Raw genomic sequence first — 27,535 nt, forward strand, 5'->3', positions numbered from 1 at the left:
CTCACCTGAGAAAGTAGTAGAAGTATCTCGAAACTGTAGTTAATCCCTTAAAATCACATCTGCTAGATTTCTTTCAAAAACATGGAAAGAAGCTAACAAGCATCTCAAAAAGAAATGCCCCAAAACTGAGCAAGAAATTAGTAAAAAAAAATTATAAGTATAGTACCCTTAGATAAGCATGAAAAAAAAGGAAATTATATTTTTTTTTCTTTTTGCAGTTTATGTGACATTTCTTGCCAAATCCCTCATATATTATGTTTTTGAAAGACATCAAACAATTTTCTCAGGTTTCAGAGGTTTAGAGATTTAAATAAAAGGTGTCTGAACGCATTGTGATATTACTGGAATATAATTATTGTTAGATTAATGTCAGTTTACGTATTGCTTCACATTTAGCTGAATGTAGTGGAGTAGAAGTATAAAGTTGCATAAAATGGCTACAAATGGAACAAATACCTAAAATTGTCGGCCTATGTGAGGACAGTACTTCAGTAAATATTCAGTGAGGAACAAAGGACCAGTGCAGGACTTTTATAAGTAATGGAGTATTTTCATGGTGATAATTATTATTTTCACAAAAGCAGATAAGACCTCATATTGTTCATACTCGTTCAACGCAGCGTCTTGATATTTCCAATAGTTTCTGAACTCATCATATGATAATTTGTGATTTTTTTTAACAGTGTAGATTTACAGCCCAGTTGCGGTTGTTATTTAGTATTTAGAATGAGATGCAGCTGGTGACTAAAATAGACGGTGAGAAATTTTAATAGGAAACTTATTTTGGCAACTCGTGTTTGTTTTGGCAACTATAGACAAAAGCCAGCTGATAAGAGCTGCAGGGCGATAACAGAAGGCACTGCCTCTGTGTGCACAGGCACCATTATGGAAGTATTACATTACAGTTTAACATTAGATCATTATAGATTTATTATATTGACTGTGGCGTCTCTGGAGAAACACTATGATAGCCATTAGACTACTTAAAACTGTATTTTACACTTTAATTTGTGTCCATTAACTGAAAAAAGAAAACAATTCAAACCAAACGATGAACTTAAAATCAGTTTTGCACCACATTGTTCAGTCGGGTGGTAGTTTATGAAGTCGGTGTACTACTATTAGATAAGTAGGTTACTGAGGAGGAAGTGGATATATGGTTTTGCTACACCTCGATGGCTTTTTGGCTGATAGAAAAAGAGGTGGGTATATTCCTGCATATTTGCTGCTGTTCCTACAATGCATTCTGCAACAGTAATATGCTTTGTCTGTCTGTTAAATCTCGACCTCCTTGCATTATTTCTATATAGAATCTATGGAAAAAGTCTTTAAAATCGTGAAATATATTTTCAGTTTTAACTGTGGGAACCTCTTCTGTTGATTCCCTCCCTGGCCACCAGGGAGAGCCATGCAGAGGCCTCAACTAAAACACATACTGGGTCATACTAAACCACATACTGGGTGGTACTAACCTGCGTACTGGCCCACAGCCTGCTTGAAATGGTGTTTGAATGCTACAGTTCTTAGTAATATAGGCCATTTACCGTGCACTACTATTCCTGTGTCTCTTGCAAGCTAAGAGAGCAAAAGCAAAAGCTACAAACGTACCAAGCACAAATCAATGTATCATAAACATGCACAGCTATGGATAAACTGAGATGCATCACTAAAGGAAACCTGCAAGTGTCTGAAAATATCTGGGGCAGCCTCATAGACTTTTTGAAACAAAATGAGGGTAATAATCAAAACCAAAGACTGGAGTGGGGGAAGGGCAATTGAAATAACATTATAAAGTGTAATAGCCCATGTTTTCTTTAGTATTTCTGTGCATTATAATTACCGTAACATCTGTTTATTCACCTCTGTTTTAATTTTTAAAATTTATTTCCATACACATTTGATGGTATACTACATTTGCTGCCAAGACTCATTACTTTATTAGTCTTTTTTTCCTTATTGTGTTTTAAATACAGTTCATTTTAGGATAGTTTGTTTACTTTTTAGGTAATTTTCTATGGTATTAGAACAGTGACAGTAAGTTTTGTCATCAAAAATAATTTTTGGCAAAGAAAAAGTGGCACTGAAAAAAATCCACTGATCAAAATGCAAAAAAACAAACAAAACAATAAATTAAAAAAATAAAATAGAAAAAATAAAATGTCATGCCTATTCAGTATTGTTCAGCTGATTTTGTTTTCAGCGTCAATGTTTCCTTTTGGATGCCAAATTTTATTTTTGATGACAAAACTTTTTGCCACTATTATAGCTCCATATTATTCTGCCACAACTTATTTCTAAAACTGAATGACACTTTGAAACATACAAGTAATACCGCACCCACAAAATGACCATTTGTAAATCAATAAGTCGTACGTGTTACCTTAAATTCATGAAAACTGTTTTTTACGCATGCCTTCACAGAAAACGGCAAATATATTGATTTATGTAAGACCACTTTTAACAACAAATGATGATAAAAACATTTGTTTACAAACTCATGCAGTATAATCCATGTGTTACTTATCCAGTCATATATGCAATACTTCCCAACACATGCAGATATGTTTCACTTTCAGTCCAGTTTTAAGATTTTTGCAAAAATGCATGTGTTAATGAGACTTGGATTATACTGCACGAGGTCCCCAATCAATCAGTAAATCAACATGTTCATCATTTTCCGTGATCGCATGCCATAAAAACTAAAAGTTTTCTTCTTGAATTCAAGGTAACACAACATGACTAACTGATATACAAAAGGTCCAGCTCAAGGAAGTAAATGAGCAGACAATCAGCCTTTGAACAGAAGTCCACATTTTAACCTTCAACAGAATAATTCCAAGTTTATTTCATTTTGTTTCACATGGATCCCATATAATAAGAATACATCAGAATTCTGGAGAGAGTCTTGGATATTATTTTTTTTTCTCTGACTTATCATTATCATAAATACTAATATGAATACATCATACACAATAAACACAGCACTATCCAAAGGCGTAGAGAGAGTATCACAAGACATCATTCACCACTAACAACAGAGTATATATTTCATTTCAGCATATTTATAAGAGCTACAGTGAAAGAGAGAAAGACAGAGGGAGAGAAAAATAAACAGAGGTGTGGGGGGACTGGAGGAAGAGAGAAAGCCAGGTGCCTCTACACCGCCTGAATCTAAAAAATAAAATAAAATAAAATAAAAATCCTGATTTAAAACAAATGAAACAAGAGTGAATCCAAGGCTGTGCGATGGATCGATATATACTGGAGATGGACAACACTTCATCCCGATGAGGACTGTGGAAGCAAAACTACCAATCAAGACACATCTCTTACCATTTGGCAAACACGATCTTGTATATCCAAACAGAGGATTGGCAGTAGGACAGGCATTTATATCTGGAGAGGAGTAATTATTGCAGCACTTACTTTGTGCTTTGAGTAGAGTATAGCAGAGCTGCTGGTATGTGCTGTGCAGTAACCACTACGATGGAACAAACACGGTATTGCTGTGTAGTCTAACTTTCCTGCAGCTTATAGGCCTCTCACATATGTTCAGGGATGCTTTAAGATATAAGGATGCATGCAGTTAATTCGCCTTCGGGAGAGAAAGAAGGATTGAGGATGCAGGAGAAGTATACATGGAGACTTATTGTTCAGACCGCCTCATAAAAATATGTGTTTACTATGGCATAACCGATAATATACTTTATTCTCATGTTAACGTCACTGAGCACAGCGTGATAGAAACACCGGTTAGAAAACTATATGACTCTGTCTTACAACTTTCCGGACCACAAAACAGGCGATCAAAACAGGACGAGGGTTCATTCACAAAATTAGTTTGATGCCATCACATAAATCCAAACGAATAAACAAACACACACACGTCGCTAAATCTGTTGTTCACTGCCCCGGTTCACGATTTTCATACTGATAGCACACTATAGCAGGTTCGGAGACGGCACAGCAAATATGAGATGCTAGCATGCTCACTATTTATTTTTTTTCTTAACCCTAATGTAATTTTTGATCTTAAATGTCGGGATTTAAAACGTTCTTTGTATCACAAGAGTTCATCCTCGCTTGACAGTGATATTTGATGGAAAAATATATATAAAAACATAAATAAATTTAAAACGACCTACTTAAAACTCCACTTCTATCATCTATTATCAAATTACTCTGCTCACTTTTATATCAATAATTTTTCTTTTGCCTTATTTTCAGCCACATTTCTTAAATCCTGTCATTAATGCTGACTTAATGAAAAAAAACATAAAAAAGATGTTCATAGATTCTGAGATGAATAAAACATTATGAATACTTTAAGGGGATTTGAAGGGCAAAGGTTAAACTATGTGAGCTCCTAAACAGAACCAAAGTAAATGCAATTGAATAACTCTGTGCTCAACATTTGTTGTATAACAACTTATATGGAGTGCACAATTATTCAACTGTGTACATATAATCATATATATCAGCATGTTAATATTTACACAGCACAGACAAATACATTCTCCCAAGTTAAATATTACTACAATTTTTTTTTTATCCCATAAGTCTTTTTCCATTACAAGATTTCTCTTAAATGTTCGAATGTTTTGGTATTTGTATTCAAGTTTTTCTCGTATAACCAAACAGACAATCCTCTGTTGTCTTCTACAGTTAAATACATCACGAGAATAAACATCATGTTACAGCAAAAGACCCATTAACCCCCCCGCCACCCCGGTGGTGTCTCCCCTCCCCAGGCCCCACCAGTTTCTGCCCTCCATGCCTCCCTCCCTCCGCCTGTCAACTCACAGATACACAAACAGACAAACAGAGGAGTGTGGAAATGCAGGTGGTGGTCGAGAGCCACACTCCGAAATCACAAGGTCTCCCTGCATAGAGGGGAAAAAGTAGAGAAGAGACAGAAGGAAGGAAAACATTAAACACAGAGCAAACGCATGATCACACAAATTACATGTTAAAATTAAAAACAGCTCAACAAATAAGGGCTGTTAAAAGTTGACAGACACTTTGGTTAAAGAGGACTCCACTGTGACAATACTGAGTAAATGTTAAGTAACCGTAGTTATGCCTGTAAATGACAATGGCACAGCATATATCTAATGATGTTATAAATGTACATATACAGTGAATACATGTAAAAACCTAAAATAAGTTATTAAAGAAAGGACACAAACTGACATTTAAAGCCCCTGAAAAACCTTATTTACCTCTCAAAAACATAAAATATTCATGACTAAATAAGCAACAATCAAAGTTGAAGGTCAGTAAAAACATCCTTTATTTTGTTTTATGATTTATACACTCAAAAATTCTTTGCATGTGTGGTTTAAAGGGGACCTATTATTCTTTACCTTATGTTCTGTGAAATATATATAATGTTAAAATATCCAGTGTTCATATTAAATGTAGCCAAAGTTTAAAAGAAATAATTTAATGTATATTAAAGTAATCCCTGTGAGCAAAAACTTTAGACAGTTCTGGACGACCTTTTTTTTTTTATTTTAGCAGAAAGATGACAACAGATTGTGGCAGATTTCTTTATACTGTCATCTGCTCCAGGCACATTACTGCAAGTGTTTACATCACATACACTGCTGCATGGAGCTACATGCTGATGTCAGGGAAACATGCAACCTTTGCTCCCGATTTTGTTCATTTTTCCCTGATTTCGGGTCTTATTCCAGCTGAAACGTGTCCAGTTGTGAACTAATCTCTTTGTAGATACTTTTAGTGTTCGTTTTGTACCAATTCAGCCTGTCAAACATAAGTCCGCAACGCATTATGGACGCTAAATTAATGCACCAAATAAATTAAACATGAATTGAGATCACTGCAAGCCAAGATCAATGGTGCATTCATGTGCTCCTCAGATGGTTGTTCTTCTGACATTTGCTTGTTGTGTGTTCATTAACTTTAAGTTAATATGTGGAAACATGAACTCTATAAAGAGGATGCGTTCTATTCAATTGCTAAAAACGTTAAAATACCACACATTGAAGAGCAAAGATAACAGATCAAGTGATTCCCTCTTATGTTTTAGATTTCTCCGACACCAACTGAATGCAGCACAAGGCTGCAGAGTGAACGGGGGCGTCTGCTACTTACCCCGCAAAGAACAACCAATTGTTGGTCAGTGACATTTCTGTGACATCGTATTGAGATTACACAGCCTACCTTAATACAAGTGGGGTGCTGAATCAGTGCATTCAAATAAATAATTTACTTTTATTCGAGTAACCTGAAGTTTTGTTGAGCTGCAATTGTTGTCAGACGTGCATGTACTATAACAGAGAGTCATGGAAAACTGACACCATATTTTGTAAAAACCCTAAGTTGGATAGGTTCAAAACATTTACATGCAGAAACCCTTAGGATCCGACACTGTGTAAAGGATTTGTCCGCCCACCGGCTGCAATAACGGTGCATACGGAAGAACCAGAAACGCTGACCAATACTGGACTTTTTCGAGAGGGGGGCTTAAAGAGACAGGCACTTTTATGGAACATTTCAGTCAGACGGTGTGTTTTAGCACAGGCCGTACGAGGAAAACAAAGTGTTTTTTGAACATTAAAGCATGTAAACATGTTCTAGTAGAAACCTTAAATTCAAGTATATGAATCTAAAAATGAGCATAATAGGTCCCCTTTAATCATTGCTCCAAACGCCAGCAAAAAAATACACACGTGTCATCATATTTTGGCGCATGGAAATACACAACATCCCCTTTTTTTTCCCCATTTTTGTGCCTCCCACCTCAAAGCCCTGCGGACAGCACAGAAAAAAACACAAATGCAGAAATCTCTGACAAAAATTAAACAAAAACTGTTTGGCAGCATGTGTTCATGTAGGATCCCATTGATAAAAATCCGGGCCTTTAATGTCCAACTGAAACACCAGGTTAAAATGTCAAGATCTAGCTGAAGGCTGAAGGCTGTCTGGACATTTCATAATCTTTGAGGGCTGAGTGCAGTTTTAGCTGATCAGGCAGAGCACTCAGCCTCGCAGCACTTCAACAAAAAGCTCTTTCAGTCGCTGTTTTTTACAGTTGGAGAGTAGAGGAACTGAAAGGGCAAACGCAGGAGGTCAGCGCGTATAGCTGTATGAGATCTCAGAGTTAAATGTAATATACAGACTGCGCTGCAGGTTTTGCACAAAAGAGAGTTAAGCAAAGTCTACAAAATAGGTGTAATGCGATATCCAAAGTGGAAAATCAGGATGAACGATGACATTGTTGTTATTTTTTTATAACATTTTTAAAAAATATGTTGTATATATGCAAGTTTTACGCAACAGAGAGTTAAGCAATGTCTACAAAATTGGCATATGACATTGTCCAAAGTGAAAAATCAGGATGGACGATGACATTGTTGTTAATTTTCATTATATATATATATTTCAAAAATATGTTTATATGTATGCATGTTGTATATTAATCTTTTTTCTTTTTTTTGTTGGCACATTTAGGTTCATTCACAGCCCACCCTCATCTACACACCCTGCCTGTCCTTACTTTTACTCCCTATAGCCTAAAAGCTACCTTATTAAAGAAGCATTTCACACCTGCGTCTTCAATGTTGATTCCTCTTATCATATATTTCTCACATCAGTTCTTCTTCTTCTTTTTTTTAAGTAACAAGCTACAAGAAATCAAAATGTGCAGTTTGTCCCAACAGCCCAATCTTTCTGCCTCTGTCTGGTCTGTTTGGTCCTGTCCTGCTTGTCTTGTCTGTCTGGTCTCGTGCAGTCTGTCTCATCCACTTGGTCCTGTCTTGTCTTGTTTGCCCTTTATGCCAAATGCATTTAACTGTCATGTAAAAAAAAAAAGGCATGTGTTATGTATTCACAGTGTGTGAATCTGTGAAAACACAAACACATTAAAAAAAGGACTACGGTTGAAAAGACCCTCTGAGGAGTCAGATATTCAGTTTTTCCAGTAAATAAATTTTGTTTTAAGGATTTAAGCCTTTTTTTAAGCTAAGTAATGGTCATCTACCCTTTCTTGTTCAAATATGGTCCTTAAAAAACAATATGGCAGTGGTCAAAATAACCAAATTCGAGGCTTCATAGTCGGAGTCCACATATCAGCGGGTGACGTCACTGTGGCTACGCCAATCATTTTACACAGTCTGTGATTCTAACCAGTGCTTACGTTGTACGTATGTTTACACTCACCATCCTGCAGCAGCGTTTTGGCTGGACAGGCTCACATCTGATTAGAGTAGGAGGTGGGCTGCTGCTCATAGCCCTGGCTGTATCCTCCCTCCTCATTGTAGCCTCCCTGCTGGCCGTAGTCGGGCTGGTACCCTCCCTGGGAGCCGGCGTAGGGGTCCTGCTGACCGTAGCCTCCCTGGGCGAAGGAGTCGGGAGCGGGCTGCTTTTCCTGCGATGGGACGTATGTTCCAGAGAAGGCAGCCAACCAGCCGGTCTCCTTGAACACAAACCACAGGTTTCCTATCCACAGGATCAGGTTGATGAAGCCAAAAGCCTGTGGAGCAGAGAGGTGTTTGGAGATGCATGTTAACATATTTACTGTTTCAGTTTTCACATTAGTTAACTCTTTATATATGAAGCTTCGGGGACCCACCACAGAGGTGTTGAGGCCGGAGACTTTGGGGTCGTGGACTTCACGGCAGCGGTTCTCTGGTTCGTCACAGGCCGTGATGAGAGTGATGACCCTCTCTGGGTCGGTGGCTGTTTTCACATCTGACAGGCCTTTAGCCCAAGCACACGAGGACACCAGCCACATGAAGGCAAATACCGCCGTCACGACAAAGTCCTGCCGATCAGCAAGACATCATGATCACTTTTACTTCCAACAACAACAAATACCTATTGTAACACCAGTTCTGGTATCTTATGTATAAACAAACTCACAATCTGGGCTCCCTTGTTGTTTTCACGGTACTTCTCCAGTACGAAACAGTATACAGAGAGGGCTGCCATAGAGTAGAGGAAGGAAAAGACACCGATGGTGACGAAGAACTCAGCAGAGGAGGAGTAGTCCCCGACCAGGAATAGACGCTCGGGGTTCCCTCCCTTACAGGTGGGGGCATCAAAGTAAACCTGATGGAGCCTGAAAACAGCAACACAGAGACGGAGGGAGAAATGAGAAAGAGCAAGAAGATCTAAGGAAAAGAAAACCCTGTGATGTCACTGTCAGTGTCAGAGATTTTATTTTTACAGTTTACAACCAAAATACAAGTTTGTGTAAAAATGATTAATGCAATCCAATTCAAAATACTGCTTAAGATAGCATTTTAAGAGAAATGTTAACAGTGATTTTCTTTCTTGTTGAGAGTTAGATGAGATAAGATCAATACCTTGTTCATGTCCATTAAATATAAAGCTACATCAAGGGGGCAATAGATTAGCTTAGCATTAGGACTGGAAACAGGGGAAACAACTAGCCTGGCTACCTGCCAGCTCCTCTGAAGCTCACTAATAAAATATCTTTCAATCAAGAGCCTATTTTCACATGTTTTTGTGTCTAAGCGACTAAAGGACAGAACAATTTTAGAAATTGGTACAGTATTGAAAGAGAGCTCAGTGCAGCCACAGCTGCAGAGCAGGCTGTCATGTAACCACTTGGGGTAATTATGCATCATCAATGTGCACTAAAAGTGCTTGTTTTTGCCACTGACAGGCTCAGATAGTTGTTATGAATGTCCGACTGATCACAAGACTAATTATGTGAATGTTATTGAATGCTTTTGATGCTTAAGGGAACTGTGTGATGGAATTAAGGTAGAACAGATGTGATGTTGCCTTTTGCAATTAAGCTATTGTACTGCACACACATGCCTGTGTACATGATGTGACGATATGAATATGATGCACTGAATCTTGGACCCCAGGAAGATTAGCTAGTGTAATTGGCATCAGCTAACAGCGATCCTTTTAAATAAACAAATAAATCGTTATTATAAATGTCGGACAACATTTTGGAAAGGATCCCTACAGAGAAATGAACATTTTTTCCTTACATTTCACTTCTCCTGTCTGTTTGTTACTGCGTAATCAAGTGTGGTTCAAGGATAAGTCTTGCTCTGTATTTTCAGACTTTTTCAACATTGTCAAAATCTGCTAAATATTCAGCCATCACGCTGAAGATCTTTCAGATAACACTGAGCTGAACTGAACTGCAACAACACAAACTCTTCCCGGCGCTCTTCTTCAACACTAATGTTTTCATCACTGTCTCCCTGCAGCAAGTCACCTCTGCAAGAATTCACAACCACACTTCTCTGTGAGTGAGACTTGATAGCAAATAAACCAGATCAAGAAAACTATAAAGAAAATATTTTATTTCTCTGTCTAGTCCTTTCCATAATGTTGTCAGACACCTCTAATAATCTGAGCCCATCAGTGTCAAAAACAAACACTTTTAATAGACATAAACAGTGCACAGTCGCCTCAGATGGTAACACTGGAGTCTGTTTTGCTGCTGCAGGCGGCAGCACTGTCACTCAGTTCTGGACCAGATCTTAAAATTATCGTTTCCATCACTCACTTGGACACAAAAATATGAAAATAAGGTCCAGGTTGAAAAACTACCTAAATTTCCCTTTTACATCTTATATTTATGTAATTTGTATGAAAAAATGTGTAAAAACATCACATGGCCCAAGAAATTTTCCAGGACATAATCTTTTTATGCTTTGATAAACCTTCTGTTGTTTTGTTTTGGTATTTACAGTTGAGTTGATAAAGTCTAGATGTTTCCAGCTTTTATGCTAACCTAATCACTTCACAATGTATCTCAAGTGTATTTCACAAAATGTTTAAGTTTTCTTTTAGCAAAGGCATTTCTTCTAGAAAATGTTCTTTTAGATCCACATAGACTAATGTGCTTGTGTAAAAGAAATATGGTCCTATATGTGCTTATTCATCGCAAAGGTGAGACCAATTAATCAAATATGTATATTTTATGTAAAATTTAAATATAGAGTATATTACAATAAACATTTTTATATGATAAGCTTGGTGTGCCTTTACAGTTTATGAAAGCCTATAGGTGATTTCCTCCCTATTTGTTATACAGTGGTGACAGTAACTTGTGAATGAGACGTACCTGAACGGATATTCAAATTCTACTTCTATGCCTAGGTCGCTCTCCGACCGGTTTTTACACTCCACGCTCATCTTGAACATGCCAGAGTAACTGCCACATGTCGAGAAGGCGAAGATTGCAAAGATCTGCAAGAGAAAAGAGGGAAGGAAAAAAAAGACATGGTGAGAAATCTGGTGACCTTTGACATCTTACAGATGATGCAAACGTGCAAACAAAGATCTCCGAAAGCTGCAGACTGAAGCTTTCACCACCTGCAATGTCTCAAGCAGATTGATGCTCCACCAATCACAGCGAGCTGCTGAGAAATGCACACAGAGTGCAAATCAATGCAGCGTTATCACCAGGTTACACAGCAAGGGCTGCGCCTGTTGCCATGGTTACCCATTACAACTGGTTTCTTGTACATGTTATATCGTGCTTTACATATGTATATATATTGTGGTGCAACAGTGATCGTGCATTCGTTTGAAGCCGTCTGTAACTTCAGGTGCACACAGCTCAGTTTTCAGCTCCCATGAGCTGTCACGTAAACAATGACACCAACAGACATGCATGGAGATAAACACACACACACACACACGCAGCAGATTAGACAAGTAAGACTATTTTTACCACACCCTCCCTACGCTGCGGGCCAGATCCGATTGGATAGAAAATCCAGCTATTAATCTGACTGTGGTGCTCCACCATCTGTCACCAAATACTCAACTACAAGCTACTGTAAAGCCAGTCACAACACACACACACAAAGCCACACCCCAACACGTGAGCCTGCACACACACACACACACACACACACACACACACACACACAAAGGCACGTCTTATCGTCCTGTCTACCTGCTGCAGGCTTCAACACACTAAACTATTTACAGTAATCTTTTAGCTCATGTGAGTCAGAGGCTCGGTTGTTGGATTTACACACCGGCTGCATAGTGCGAGCCTCATTGTGATCACTTTACTCTTCTGTTCTTGCAGATTTGATTTTATTTTCTAGTGTCCTCTCCCAACACCTCAAACACCTTCCCTCCCTGGTAGAAGGCTAATTAACAGGTTTTAATACCCAATGCAAATGACTGTGGATGTGATAAAAGTGGCAGTAAGAGAGGGAAGGAAGGAGGAGAGGAGACTGCTGATAAACAACACAGTTATTATCAATTTCAAGCAAGAGAAAAAAAAACTGCCATCTGGAGTGAAGAATTTCTACATTATTATGAAATGTTACCCGGAGCCGAGATCTCGCAAATCTTTTATCAATATTTGAGCTTTTTTGCATTTCTGTGCCTGCATGGACCAGAAAATGTGGCTTTGGACGCTGCCAAATTTTACTGCCCATACACTTAATATACTTGATATCGCGTCTGTTTAACCCTTTAGCACCTGGGTTGACATCAGTTATTACAGAAATACATATATACATACACATACATACATAATTGTTAGGACTTTAAGGGTTTCCTTATTTTTAGGTCATTTTCTGATAACTTTTTTCCTGATTTCTTGCTTATTTTTTGGGCAATTTCTTGGCAAGTTGCCCTTGGCCTCCTTCCCATGTTTTTAAAACGAGCCAGTTTGCTCAGATTTCAAAGGGTTAAAGGCCTGCAAAATGTGAGTTTTATGTTCCCTTTAAAGCCCACGCTGAATAATAGGACGTTATGCTGCAGCAGCTGTGCATTTAATCAATACCTACAGTGTGTGCGGGGCATCACACCTGCATTGTCGGCACAATCCTGCACACAGTGTGCACAGCGCTACATTGTGTCCTAAAATAAAAATCATGTCGTCCATCTTTTTCTGTTTAGTGTAAACGCCTTATGGTACTGCTGTGGCTGTTTTTACTTTTAAGGCTGTTGAAAGGTTTTAGAGCTCCCAGTGTCCGTATCAATCTTTCATTATCCCTCTGAGACAGTTAGAGGTTAAACTTTAATGAGTGGGATCAATATGGAGACCAGTAACATTCTGTGTCCCAGCTGAGACATTTTGGATGCAGTTAAAACACTAACAAAGGCTGGATTTTCTGTTTAAGAGATAATCTCTGCAACAAGCCACGCTGCTGCTCCAACTGAATCATCCTACAGTGATTCGCTGTTATGAGTCAACAGATCTGGATCATACGGAGCAATAGATGGAGCAGCGTATTTACACGTAGATAAATGCAAATGTATTAAGTGTGCATACACTCTCGTAATACTTCTGCTTTCAGATGTAAATACACTGTTGTAGGAAATGTTGTACTCTTGGCCTGTCTTCACTTTGATGAATAAGCTGTGTAGGAGCCATGAATTAATTTAGAAAGGGCAGAATTTTGTAACATTAATTTGGGGTGGTTTATATTTTGGTATCGTTACATATTTTTCCATTAATATTTTGGAATATTTTTTATTAGTTTCATGATTACAGTTATTAGTAGAGCTGGGTCACAGGGTTATGGGTATTTGAGTATCTGTCTTTCACCTGTTTCAGGTATTTTTTAACATATTTTTTATCACTGTGAATCTTTTGTTGGTGTGTCAAACAATAGACCAGGCCCAGCGTCAGCCTCTCAGCGACTTTTACTTTGTTTGCTGTGTCTATCATTGTAGCCTAAACATCTTCAAGGTTTTGCTCTTGCAGTATCTTAACATTCAGACACCCTGCAGTCAGTGAAGGAGTCTAAGGTCCTTAAAAATATCTGAACCAATAACATGCATGAATCATACATCTCCATACAATTATTCATTATTACATTCACATACTTTCATATGTAATAATTTTCTACAACATACACAAAATACACAAAATACAAGGCCTGATGTTAATGTAAAATATATAGTTGAGTGAGTACACTATTACCTGCTGTACTTGAAATGGTCAGAGTTTAAACTGCAGGTGGAAGCAGTTAAAATTGGAAATGGATTGGAACTATATAAGTTTTTATTTTAAACCTGAAATGGATATAGTTGGATTATAAATTGCTATATTTTTTATTTATTAGAAAACTATTTACAGAGCAGCTTCAGAACTGAGCTTAACATAATTTTTAAACACAACAGTAAGAGACTGAACACAGCTGCCCAAACGAGGATTTTCATTCATCACAAGTGCTGATATTGACACATTTTATTCTGATGACTCGTAGCGGAAACTCATTTAATCTAAGTGTTTGTCTTAACCCTCGAAAAAAAAACTTAAAATGCAGCATGTTACATGAACACATATTTTTACTATCGTTTCTCATGCGCATACTGTTGTACTTTATACTTCATAAAGTTTTGCACATCCTGTGGTCAATATTTTTACACATTTTTACGCATCAAAACACCAGGACAAATTCCTTGTGTGTGCAACCCCAGCTAACAATTTATGGTTTTAAAAATGTTCTGAGGATGGTAGAATGCAACCAAGGCAATGTTTTGCTGATGTCTTTAGCGGCAAGTTTTCTTTTAGTTCCCAGAAAGTTCCTCTGGAAATTAGGGTGGCATGCTCTATAAACATAGTTTTTTTTTTATAGTTAACATTACATTACATTTTCATTAAAAATGGTCTGTAATCTCAGTCCTCAATAACATGATCTGAATGTCGCTTCAAAAATGTTCTTCCTTTGTTCTCATGTAACATTGAGGGAACGTTTTGTAAAAGACCATTCTTTGATCTGTCGCCTCTCAACATCACCACAAGCTGAGTTCCTTCTATTTCCATTATATTGGAGAGATCTTATGGCCGATATCTCTGACACTCTGCAACCCACACCAAAACAAACTAGATTAATAAATGGCACTACAGGTGAGAGGGAGTATATGTATTTTTAATTTAATTTTAATTTTAATTTTTTTAATTTTGGGTGAACTGTTCCTTTAAGGGATGATGAAAGCTGTTGCAATCCACCCTGAGAGGGACATGAATGTCTCTACGAAATATCATGCCAATCCATCCAGTAGTTCTTGACATATTTTCCAAGGATGGAGGACCGACAGACATCCCGAAAATGCAGCAGTAAGGAAAGTGAATCTAAACAGGAGGCACCAAACCACAATTAAGAGCTGCACTTTTATGGTGATAGATGAGTGGAAGGAGAAGTGAAGGTGGGAGGAAGAAGAGAGCCGGCCAGACTGAGAAAAGAAATGGTGGCACGCTGCGTGTTAGGTGCCATGGTAACACTATTGGCAGCATCACACAGCGAGGAGGCAGTGAGGAGGCTGGTTGGTTTCTACGCCTCCTGGTATGCTGGACGGTTGTCAGCTCTTCTGTGCTGAGAAGATACACAATCGCACACACACTCAGACTCAAACGATCTGTCTGCTGCCGCTTTCTCACACTGTCTGTCTGTCTTCCTCTGTGAAAACCGATCCACTGATCAATACGAGAACCAACTGTGCAGCCCGACTGATACTGGAGATAGATAGCAGATAGTGAAATTGACGTCCGAAAGGTTAAAAAAAAAATCCAGGAGCATTTTTTTTTTCACAAGTTTATAACGGTTTAACGTTGATTAAAATCTTATTTTTAATCAACGTTAACGTTATAACGTTAAGATTTTAAGGCATGGATTTTTGATTTTTACAGCATTACTTTTTTTTAATAAATTATTTTTCTGCTCATTATAGTAAGTAAAAATATACTGGTATTTCTTGTTAGATATTATTCAACATAGCATATAAGCCATTATTTATAATAATTTTAATAATAATAATAATAGCTTGGATTTATATAGCACCTTTCATGGGACCCAAGGATGCTTATATATCTGCAAAATTGCTCAATTTATCTTGCTCTAGTCAATAATATAATGACATTAAAGGAACAGCGTGAATATTTAGGGCAATTTCGTATCCTGAGTGGGATTGCAGACTCCTACCAGCAGAAACTTCTCCCGGTTATAATTCCTTGAGTGTTCACCGTTCAGGGGGTTTTTACCAGGAGCTGTATTATCCACAGAAGTCTTTTTCTCCAAAACCAATAGACCAGGTGATTTAAACCTGTAAATACACTGAATTAAGTACTTTCAATTTAAAAAAAAAAAAAAAGAAAGAAAAAATCTGTCTTTCCAATGTTGACATCATGGAGGGGCTGCTAACTACGTGATTGATGCAAAAATGCAAATGCCCCTTTTTAGAGCCAGTCTTTCACTTGTCTGTTCTCGGCTACATGGAAAAATGGCGGTGCAACATGGCGATGTCCGTGAACGAGGACTTGTTTCCTATGTGGACATAAATGGAACAGCAGGACCACCAGAAACCAACAGCAACCAAAAATCAAAACTGATTAGACACTGAAAAAAACATGCTTATTATTTTATATTCCATTTCTGCCAATATATTCCCTAAATCCTACAAACGTGACCTTAAAAAATCTCCCCTGCCTCTGATTAATTGATCTTATGCACTTTTAATTACTGAATTTGCGGCAATGTAATAATTGCAGCCTTGTCCTTGTCTTTTATTTTATATGAAATTGTTTTTATTTAGTCTTAATACTGTTTTACTTGCTTTTCTCCACAGGTCAAATTAAAAATATACAAAAAATTATCCATGTTTTTTCACACAGTTTGTGAATATGAAGCAGTTTCATGTCATTATACGCATGGTTAGAAACAACTTGTGATAACTAACTGAAAAGCCCACTTTCCTTTTGTTTTTACTGCACTTTTCTAGCACATTTGTAGGTAATGTTCTTGAAACTTTTAACTGATTTTTTGCAGTGTTTTGTGCAGTATTTCTTGTTTAGTTGCTCATTGTCTTCCTCCCATGATTTTGGAAGAGATCAAGCAGATCTGCTCAGGTTTCAAAGGGTTGGAATATATTTAGCTACTCCAGAAACATGCTGGTGCAACATCTCTGTGGAGATATAAGCATGATTCTTATTTTAGGATGATTATACACTAAAGAAAACATACTTATTATATTATATTCCATTCCTGTCATTATATCCCCCGAAGTCTTACACACTGGACCTTTCAAATGTAACAAATCTTATGGCAAAATATTAAAAGATATTCCGGTTTATATGCAACAAAAACACTGAAATTCATCCCTGCAGGAGGGTTAGCGGCTCCAAACATGCCGACATTTAGCCAAAAGCACAAAAGCGCAGAAATAAACACAAGCTGTGCGAGCTTTCACCAGAGGCCCTGGAGTAATAACCACAGAGAGTCGCAGAGCGTCTGAACAGAAAAAAGCCCCCTGAGCTACAACAAAATCAACAGCCTTTACTACACATTAGGGACCCTGGCAAAGCGAATCAGGCTTCATGTTCCCACAAACGGCCTTTTTTATGAGTCAGAAAGTGAAATCTGTATGCAGATGAAATTCAGCACAGCAGTGCCGCGCTGCGGTGGAGACAGGAGGCTGTTTGGGGTTGAGCTCCACACATCAGCTTTATTTGGGAACTCAATGTCTTCCAACATCCATCAAATCTCGGCTTTGTCAGCACTATTCCCCAGAGACAGAGAGAGTGAGTGAGGGTGGGGCGGGGAGGTGGGCAAAGCTTCATGAGTCACACATACTGAACGCTGTTTAAAAACGCACACAACGCAAAAACGCTGTAATTTTCATCCTCAAAAAATAAAAAAGATCTTTAAAAAAAATCCCTCAATAACACATCCTCGATAAAAGCACATTTGCACGAACTGTCTGCAACAAAAAGCCAAAAATGGTTTGATTCTACCACACAGAAGCATCTTTTTCATCGCTGCCTGTTTCCACTGAACGTGGGGGAGGCTTCTCTCTCCCCTCCCAAAAAACACTGTGGTGCATGCCCATATTAATCCAGAAAGAGCAGCAGCTCCAGCAGCCCCTCCTCTAGTCTGACGCTGAGGCACGCAGGCCACTCTGACAGATGATTCATGGGCCCTGGCCTCCTGAGCGTGCCTCCTGATTGGCTGGCTGGCTCGCTGTGACCCAGGGAGGCAGTGGTGAGGTGCTGGCACACTCACACAGCTCCAGGGAAGGACTACAGAGTCATGCAGCACACTCATGCTCTCTGACTGTTCGCTGGCATATCTGCAGAGCACATTACAGTGTGGGACTCTGTTGGAGCCGCTCTGGCACGTACGTTTTCATCGGGTCGTGTTAAGTGGGTTTCCATACCTGGGAGCAGGGGTGTGGCTTATAATTGTGGGGCCAATTTGTAGGAAGGACATCCCTGCCTCGTTTTTTTCTCATCTACTGACCCTACCCAAGGACATCGCTTTTAACACTGGGGGAGGGACACATATGACACAAGTTGTTCTGGGTCCTCCCCCAGGAAATTATCAGCGGCAAACACTTAATTTCCTGCATTCACGTGAGCTTTTATGTCTTTGATTCCATCAAAACAGAAGTCCTCTGATGTTGTACATGTTCTAAATGTTAAAGGGGGACGTGTCCCACGTCCCTCTCCCTGAAAGTATGGACATTTTGAGCGTCAAACCCTTCCATTTTTCTGCATTAGTTTGAATTTTCATGCACCAATTTGTGTCTTTTCTGCATAATATATAGTGGACATATCTTTAATTCCAACCATATAAAAAGTCCTCTTCCTCCACAAAACTTTGAGCATCAAACACTGCATTCTGCTGAAGTTTTTGCACCAAAGTTTGCTCTTTTGTCTTTTTTCCATAAAAGTCCTTTGCTACTTTCGTATTTTTATTGGGTTTGACAAATGTAAATCCATAATGAAATTGCATTTATATATTGAATCATCAGCTGTCATATATTTAATCAGCCACTTCATTTCTTAATAATTGTTTGCCTATAAAATTTTTAAAAATAAAAAAAAGCCCAAGGTGACCTCCTCATACAGCTGGCTTTGTGAGAGCATCAGTCCTAAAAAAGTCCATATAAAATATGACGACAAAAAGCATCAGATTCTCACATTTGAGGATCAGAACGAGACATTATGGGGTATTTTTGCTTGAGACCCAAATGATGAATTAATGTCCTGTTGGTACAAACCGTACAAAACCCATAACAGACATAACACCTGGGATGACTTATCAGCGTTTTTGGTTACTTTGTATATTAAAAACTTAAAAACCAGTGAAAACAACAAGGAGAGGATGTCTGAACAATATGAATATATTTCCAGAATAATAGTAAATCATAAGGAAAGCGTTCTTGATTTTGAGAAAAATTTCACCACAGCATCATTTTCCTTTACATTATTTACTTTTGCTCTTTGGCTCAGTTGAAAAAAAAGCATTACACGGCTTTATTAGCTTTTTTACCTATGACCATCTTTGCATTTTCCTCGCTGCTGCAATTTAAACCTGCAATCTCTTATTCTGGCAGTGAGAGTAAAAACACTGTCGACACGTGCATACGACAGTACATCATCGTAGTTGATTTAGTAAAGCAAATTGATCTGGACAGGGTGTTTTATTTTGAAATTTCACAGAATTAATTGCTGATGTCTGTGACTTCTGTTGTGAATTGATCTGCAGCTTGAAACAGCGAAACTCCCTCAATGCAGCCTCAGTCTATACAATAAAAACCTTTTAAAACCATCAGTGCACTACACCACCGTCTGGCCTGGTGTTTGCTACAAACACTTGATTTAATAATCTTAATCGTAGCAGCTCTTTGAATTGATTTTGCTCACCATGTCTACGGCGCAAACTGGCTGCTGAAACCACAAACCAAAACCATCCAGAACCAATTCATTACATCCCATCAAGGATTTATTATTACATAAAAACAGACACATTTAACAGGCCCTCACTTAGCTGTGGGGCCTTTGTGGGTAATTAGTATCACTATTCCCAGCACTGTGATGCCCCAGCTGTAGAGAGAGAGAAAAAACGCACTAGAGAAGCACCATTGTTAACCCTGCAGCGTCCTCACTGTGAGCGTCCTCTGTTACATGGAACATATCTGTAACTGTGGGACAATATCCTGACTGTCTAATATTCTAAAAATATCTGCTCTTGGACCGGTCAACATGAATAAAGGACTACAATCAACCATGTTTTCCATTAATTTCAGTTATTTCGTCTTTAAAGTGAAAATGCCAAAGTCGACGTCGTCATATTGGTCTTTTTGTGCGAAGTTGGACCCAGGAATGGTTTGGCATTTTTGCATGAAAAATTGTAATCTTGATTTAGTTTGAAGTGAGTACCTTTATGTCATAGTTTCTGAAATTGCCACTGTATTCACACAGAGGTACATGAGACAGATAATCTGTAAAAAAAAAAAAAAAAATCACGTTCCTACACCTTGTTGTGTGTTTCAAAAACAACCAATCAGAGGCGAGGAGTGTTAAAGCTGTCAGTCATGTCAATCACGTCTCGTGAACTGCAGTCAAACTGCATTGCTGATCAAACGTGAATCAAAATTCTGTTAATGCATTGTCTATTTGTCATCTGAAATGTTTTCAGGGACATATTTTAGTGCACTGTTTAGCTGTAAAATGAGAATATTTGCAGTCAGACTGCCTTGTTAGACATAGTTGAGCCAAAATGAAGTCCCGCCTACCAGCTGGGTCACAAACATTCTCATTTTACAGCTAAACAATACACCAAAATATGTTTCTGTAAACATTTGAGTACACAGACAGGCAATGCAGTGTCGTAATCTTAATTCACATCTGATCCGCGCTGCCTGCTTTGACAGTTTGACCGCAGTTTATGAGCAGTGATTGACTCCTCAGCTCTGATTGGTTGTTTTGCTTCCACCTCAGTAGATTTTAGCAAATGCCATTAGAGGTAAAAGGAGGAGGAGAGACAATTCAATTCATTTTTATTTATGAAGCTCAAAATCACAACAATTTGCCTCAGAGGGCTTTACAGCTGACATCCCTCTGTCCTTGGACCCTCACGACCGAAAAAACACCCCATAAAAAACCTTTAACGGAGGAAAGAACGGTAAAACCTCAGGAAGAGCGACTGAAGAGGGATCTCTCTTCCAGGACGGACAGACGTGCAATAGATGTCATGTTTGTAGAGCAGATCAATATAATGAAATTACAGTATGCTAGTTACAAAATGATACACGATTTTTATTTATTTTTTTGTCTCATGTAATACTGTATGTTTGTAGTGTCAGTTACAGCCAATATGACAAAAAGTTATTTTTCATAAAGTTACCAAGTGGAGTTTATTCATTGGCTCATTGTTTTCCTTTTATTCAATAAAAGTTCATGCCATCATTTTGATTGGTTTATGGGACCAGTGGATCAAAACCCTAAAGATAATCAATTTATGATCATATAAGACAAAGAAAAGCAGTAAATCTTCACATTGATAAAGCTGGACCCTCGGATGGTTTAGCATTTTTGCATTAAAATAACAATAATTAACAATAATATAAATAAAAACTGATCAATTAGTGTAATAGTTGCAATAATTGCAAACTGATAAATCACCTTATTGCTTTAACCCTTAATGGAAAAAATCTATTTTTTTTACATTATTTTTCTGATTAGAAACAGGGTATAATGTCTTACGTAGATGATATCCCGCCTAAAAAATAAACAAACAAATAAACAAAAAAAAAAAAAGCAAAGAAAAGTTTAAGATGCAAACATTTCACAATCCTTGATGTATATTACATAATTTAGTAAATATAAATATATAAACTGCACTATTCATAGATAAACTACTAAATAAATAGTTTTCTGGCTCCATCATCTGGTGGAGTCTGAGCACATGAAACAGCGTTAAATGATTTGTTTCCACATGCAGAGGTCACATCCTCCGAGAAGGATTTGACAAACTGTCATTATATTCCTGTGCGGACCGACACCGCGTTACTACGACAGTGACGTAACACATCCTGCTGGTGTCTCCTGCTCAGGCCTGCTGAGGCAGTATCACATTATCACGACACAAAAGGAGACTCCTCAGCATTAAAGCTTGCTGTTTGACTACATTAGAGTGAGACGTGCGGTGGAGGTACTGCACTGTTTCTAGATGAGGAATGTCTGATGTTAAACCCTCATGAGAGAGTTGTTTTTTTTAAAGAGACTGGAGTCACATCCATTATTAAACCTCATGCAGCTTCATGACCTCTGTGTGGCAGAAGGTCACAAGTCTGTCAGCTAGGGACATGACAGCATTATTTATTGCAAATGACTCAAGCTCAAAGTGGTTTATCCATAATAATGTGTGATTATTTTCTTTAAAACATTTAAAATTAATGCAATAAAATATGCAAAAGCAGAGAACTTACCCACTGTAGAACTTTGATAAATCCCAGCGGTTGTTTGATTATCGTGAACTGCCCTTGGGCCACCAACTGCAAAAACAAACAAACAAATCTATTCAATAATAATAATGTTATGGGATATAAAACCTTTTACAAAAAATAAATTCACAAAGTGCTAAATTAGGGACTGTTCTTTATTTATTAGAGGGGAGGGGATGGTGTAAAATGGGAAAGGCTCTTTCTAATAATTTGTTTTTAATATTAAATTTTGTATGCTTTCATTGACAATACAGATGAAGACTGAGCAGGAAAGAGGGGGGAGGGATGACGTGCAGCGAAGGGCTGCGGGTCGGAATCGAACCTGTGTCGTTGCAAAAGACTGAGCCTACAGAGGGCGCACTCTACGTTAAGCTAAAGGTCGCCCGCGTAAAATGATTTTCTAATCAACAAAAAGCCAGATGTGATTTTATTTGGCTTTGGGGAGGGACATTCAACTTTAAATAGTTTTATTTCTTTGTTTATTTCATCCCCGAAATCTGCAGGTGGGTTTGGAAAGGCATGTTTTCTCTAAAAATCTCCAAAATTGCACCATTTCACCACCTTAAAATTATAATGTTCTTTCCGTGTTCTGAGCAGTTTTGAGATACTGAGCTTCAAAATTTTGCATTTAAATAAAAAATACACTAAAATGCATAAAATCTTTTTTTTTTTTTTAAAAAAACCCATCTCACCTAATGGTAATAAGTTGTCACAGAATAACAATATATGAATAAATCAATTTTGAGAAAAATGTCAAAATTGATTCATCTTATAATTCTAAGGTGATGATTTATCATAGCCAGAAACTGTGAAAAATGGTTATTTATAATGGATTATGCATTTTCCTCCAGTCACTCATGGAGGCTAAAGGAAAAATATTTGTAGCTCCAGCCAGGGTCATGATATAAAAAAACAAAAGCAAAAAACAAAACAAACAAATAAAAAAATAAAGTCACAGTGCAGCCTTACCTGTACTCACATAAACAAAGTACAGTTTAGCAGTTTTTTTTTTGTTTTTTTTTACATTTTCACACTGACACACTGGCGATGATATAATGATGCTGATTTAAAACATACACCTAATTACTAATCGGTCTGATATAGCTCACAGGCCTGTGCGGTCTAATGCTGGCACCTGCAGGTGTTTGTTACAAGGCAAATATCTGCCAGAGACTCTCAGCTGGCTTCTATGAGATGATGCACAACTACAATACAGTCATTTTAATATTGACTTCAAATGATGTAGACCTGTGTGTGTGTGTGTGTGTGTGTGTGTGTGTGAGAGAGAGAGAGAGAGAGAGAGAGAGAGAGAGAGCGTGTGAGCTCCTGCAAGCATTACAATCAAACAAATCTGATTAACCGACTGTTTTCCTCGGCTCTTTTCCTGCACACTTCACATTTTTTATTAGCGTTATTATTAATTTACGAGACAATCTGGTGAAATCTGCGCAATGGAGGAGCCATTTGTGCGCAGGTGAATGCGACACCGCAAAGAAGGCGGTGTGTCCCTGCGTGCATCAATAAATGGCCGCACTGGAAATAAAGCAGCAGCAGTGATGGTTTCTCCCTCCTCTCTCTCTCATGCAAGCTGTGGGGCTGCTGTCACCCTCATTGTTCCTCCGGCAGCCTCCATATTAAACAGATGACGCATGTAATGAAGTATCTATGTTCACACTGAGCCCGATTCTTTGCTCGTTTCGGAGGAAAGCCGCGTTGGCTTTGTCACAATCCTGCACAGTGATGGGAGATGAGCTGGCCGTGGCCATACAGAGAGATGCAGGAGCGCGTCCTCCTCCGCTGGTGTCGGGGCCTACTGCGGCTATCCGCGCAAAGCGAGGGGCCTCAGAAATGAATCATGTTTGTTATCTTAGCAACAGCGGGGCTAATTGAGACGCGAGCAGCCTAAATCAATTAGCAGAATCCCCGGAGATGATAGGATACATCCTCTCCTTCCTTTGCTAAATGTCATTGCTGCAGAAATCTCTGGGCATCCTACACATTTTTTTTTTTTTGGACTGTCAGCGAGCCGCTCCATCACATCGACTGCAGCATCAGTGCTGGAATTTTGTCCAATTACAACGCGCTGTGTCGTGCATTTACACCTTTCCCTCTTTTTAAAACACATGCATAAATCACAATTTCGACTCCAAGGTAATCGAGAGCGCTGCGTTAAAACGCCTCAGCTCGGCGCATCTGTGGCACAAAAATAATCCAAATTTGCGCGCACGACAAAACGCAAAAATGCAAAATAAATAAACATCAGCTACCGAGATAAACAATAATAAAAAAATATGATTTCCCCCTCCCCAAAGCCTTACCTGGTTTACAACGTCCATCTTGGCCGCTTACTCGCTGATAAGAGGATCAGAGGGGCGGCGGGAAGGAGGCGTCTCATCGGAACAGCCCAGGGGAGGAAGACGCCCAGAAGGAAGAGCCGGACTGCGTCACGAGCTGGGCGAGGACATGTGAAGCGTCGTGACGTCAGAGGTACCATTGGACGTGGAGTAAAGAGGAGCGCGTGTATCCAATCAGCAGCGCCGCTTTTATTCTAAGTGCAGCGCGCCCGAGGGTTATAATGCAGAGAGGAGCGCGTGGAGGCTGCTCACGCTTTAGTAGGCAGGAGGAGGGATGTAAAGGAGGAATAATGAAAGGTTGGTGAGGGTTCGTGAACCGCTGCTGGTCATTAACACCATCAAATGTCAGCAGGTTGTATTTTTAGAAAAAAATATGTTTTCCTTGAGTGTGGACCTTGTAGTCAAGAGCCTTGTTCCACACAGACCAAATGAGAGGAAATTCAGGATTTCAAGTTTTACACATTCATGCAAACACTATGAATAAACAGAATGAACAACAGATAGCTACATATGGGTCACTGAAAGCAGGGGTGGATTATGAGACAGTGGGGGCCCCGGGCACAGACATGCAAAGGGCCCCACCACCTCTCTTACATAGGAGCAAGACAAACACACTTTATGGTGGTATTAGGTGTCTTTGTTAAGCAATTTCTTGCAGTTTTGTGCCTACTTGTGGTTGTTTTGTGTGTTTTTGTAACTGTTTTGGTGTCTTTGAGGTAATATGGGGTGATTTTATTTCTTTTGTGTTGTTTTGTGACGCTTTGCAGTCGTATTATTTCTCCTTGTGGTTGCTCATTTCTATAGTTCGTGTCTCTCTGCAGTCTGGTTTGTCTGCAGTTTTAGTCTCTTCTTGTTCAGTGTATAACTTCATTCTTCCTGCACAAAAAACCTGCTAACACATGCTAACATCTGGCCTTTTAATGCAATGTGAATGCACACGATCAGCATTCACACCCGGGTCAAATAACTCTGCAGTAGACACGGGTTTCAGGCTCCAGCTGGCATTGATGGGAACGCAACATTTGGGTGAACACGTTACTCTCAGCTCCTTAACTGGTGAGTTGCAATGACGTGCCATCACTAATAACCATCCGTTTCCTCCTGAGCAGCACTAAAACAGCGATCCAAATGCATCTGCACCGAGTTTTAAAGACTGAACATACATAAAGAGAAGAAGCCAATGAAAAGTTTTCAAAGATCTCTGTTCCTGCTGCTGTCTGCTGTTTACCTGTTCTCTTGCCTGACTGTGACGTTGCACACAAAAGCTTACAGAAAGGCAGACTCGATATTTATTTATAACTATGCATCTTCCTATAGTAAGTTCTGTAAGTTGTGTTTGGAGACGGAGTAAAAATTCAGGAACAGCAAGGCCTCATGTTTTTGTACGTTCATGCTGGAACAGCATCAGCAAGTCTGAGACAACTCTTACTAGAAGCAAATCTCCATGGATTTACACCTGATGTGTTGGTAACTGATAGAAACCATATGTGAAACGAAAAGAAGTACAGAAATACCACTGACAACTTGTGCCTCATATATAACCTGTCTCTGTACTGAACTGAGCGCTCGTATTAAACTTTTCCTGATTGAAGCATCAACGGGCGTCTCATTTCCTGAATAAGAGTCATCCTAGAAAATCATCCTATTAGTGGGAATCCAGTCATTTAAACGTTTTTGAAAAACCTGCGTGCACGTTAATTTTGGTGGGAAAGGGGAACTTCACCTGTAAAATGTCACTCAAATTAACACATACTAACCAGGAACTCAAAATAACAAAACAAAAAAAGACTACAAAGTGACACAAAATTAACTCAAAGAGACAAAAATGACTACAGAGGCACAAAAACACAACAAGGAGACACAAAATAACCAAAAGTGACAAGACAATAAAACGTACGATTACCTCAAAGAGAAAAAGAAATACCTCAAAGACACTACATTTCCTCAATAAGACAGAAATTAACCACAAGGAGACATAAAATGACCATAAAATGACCTCAAAGAGACACAAAGTTAACTTAGAAAAACCCAAACGATTACAAGGAGACACAAAACAATTGCAAAAAGACATAAAAACTACTTCAAGAAATAACTACCTTAAAGAGACATAACATTAACTCAGAGACCCAAATGGCTACAAAAAGATACAAATCCACCACAAAGAGACACAAAAGGGCCAAAATGACACAAACCTATTTTAGAGAGACACAAAGAGATGCAAAGGAACTGTAAAGAGAAACAAAATAACAACAAAAATGGCCAAAATAACCACAAGGGGCCACAAAATTACAAAAAAAATTACCTCAAAGAAATACAAAATTATCTATATAAGACACAAAATTACGTTAAAGGGATGTACACAGTCAGGGTCCTAGTTCCCATGTTTCCAGTATTCTCCGCCTTTGTGTCTGTATGATCCTGCCTGTCTCTGTTGTGTGTTTTTTGTCTGAACCTGGCTTCCAGGTCTCCTGCTGCCTGCACACCTGCTGCTCATCTGCTGTCATGCTACAGACTCTCCCTCTGCTGGATAAAATCCTGCTTCAGTCTCCCTCTCGCCATCAGACGTTTACCTCATGCTGTATTCTGCTCAGGCTAGCATTTCAGAAAGAAACATTTCAGAATCGTAAGAATTTTCTGTCCTCTGTTTTTCTCTGTGTTCAGTTGTTGATCCACCTTAGACCTACAACAACTCTTGTTCAGGAAATGAGACACTGGTTGATGCTTCAATGAGGAAATGTTTAGTACGAGCGCTCGGGAACACAGGGAAATGTTGATTTAATTTGTGGTAGCAGGTTTGGAGTAGTATGTAATGCATTGTCTACAGTATTTAAATATGAATGAGACTGTGTGAGTATGATTATGTCCAATATGCAGTGTTTACTTTGCACACAAGCAAATGTTTTGCACGCGTCCTGATTAATGTTTTTATTGTGTTGTTTCTATTTAATGTTTTGTAC

The 27,535-nt window shown here is 38.6% G+C and overlaps 1 protein-coding gene across 1 annotated transcript; it reads right to left on the reverse strand.

The window, feature by feature from the left end:
- Positions 1-2,812: 2,812 nt before the first annotated feature.
- Positions 2,813-24,669, reverse strand: sypb (synaptophysin b). Its single transcript, XM_042492674.2, has 7 exons — positions 24,543-24,669; positions 22,210-22,275; positions 11,087-11,211; positions 8,890-9,088; positions 8,600-8,791; positions 8,188-8,500; positions 2,813-4,883 (listed from the first exon to the last, which is right to left on the reverse strand). Exons 1-6 carry the CDS (start codon positions 24,558-24,560, stop codon positions 8,219-8,221), a joined length of 882 nt encoding a protein of 293 aa, XP_042348608.1. The 5' UTR covers positions 24,561-24,669; the 3' UTR covers positions 2,813-4,883; positions 8,188-8,218.
- Positions 24,670-27,535: the final 2,866 nt, after the last annotated feature.

Source organism: Plectropomus leopardus, chromosome 9 (genome assembly GCF_026936395.1).
Source record: "Plectropomus leopardus strain MGB_pleo_1.0 chromosome 9, ASM2693639v1, whole genome shotgun sequence".
NCBI lineage: Eukaryota > Metazoa > Chordata > Actinopteri > Perciformes > Serranidae > Plectropomus > Plectropomus leopardus.

Bases quoted from the DNA above. Each gene is read 5' to 3' on its own strand.
- sypb (XM_042492674.2), bottom strand. The intron at 11,212-22,209 runs GTAAGTTCTCTG...TTTCTCTTGCAG, and splicing joins TTATCAAAGTTCTACAGTGG to ATCTTTGCAATCTTCGCCTT. The intron at 8,792-8,889 runs GTGAGTTTGTTT...GCTGATCGGCAG, and splicing joins ACAACAAGGGAGCCCAGATT to GACTTTGTCGTGACGGCGGT.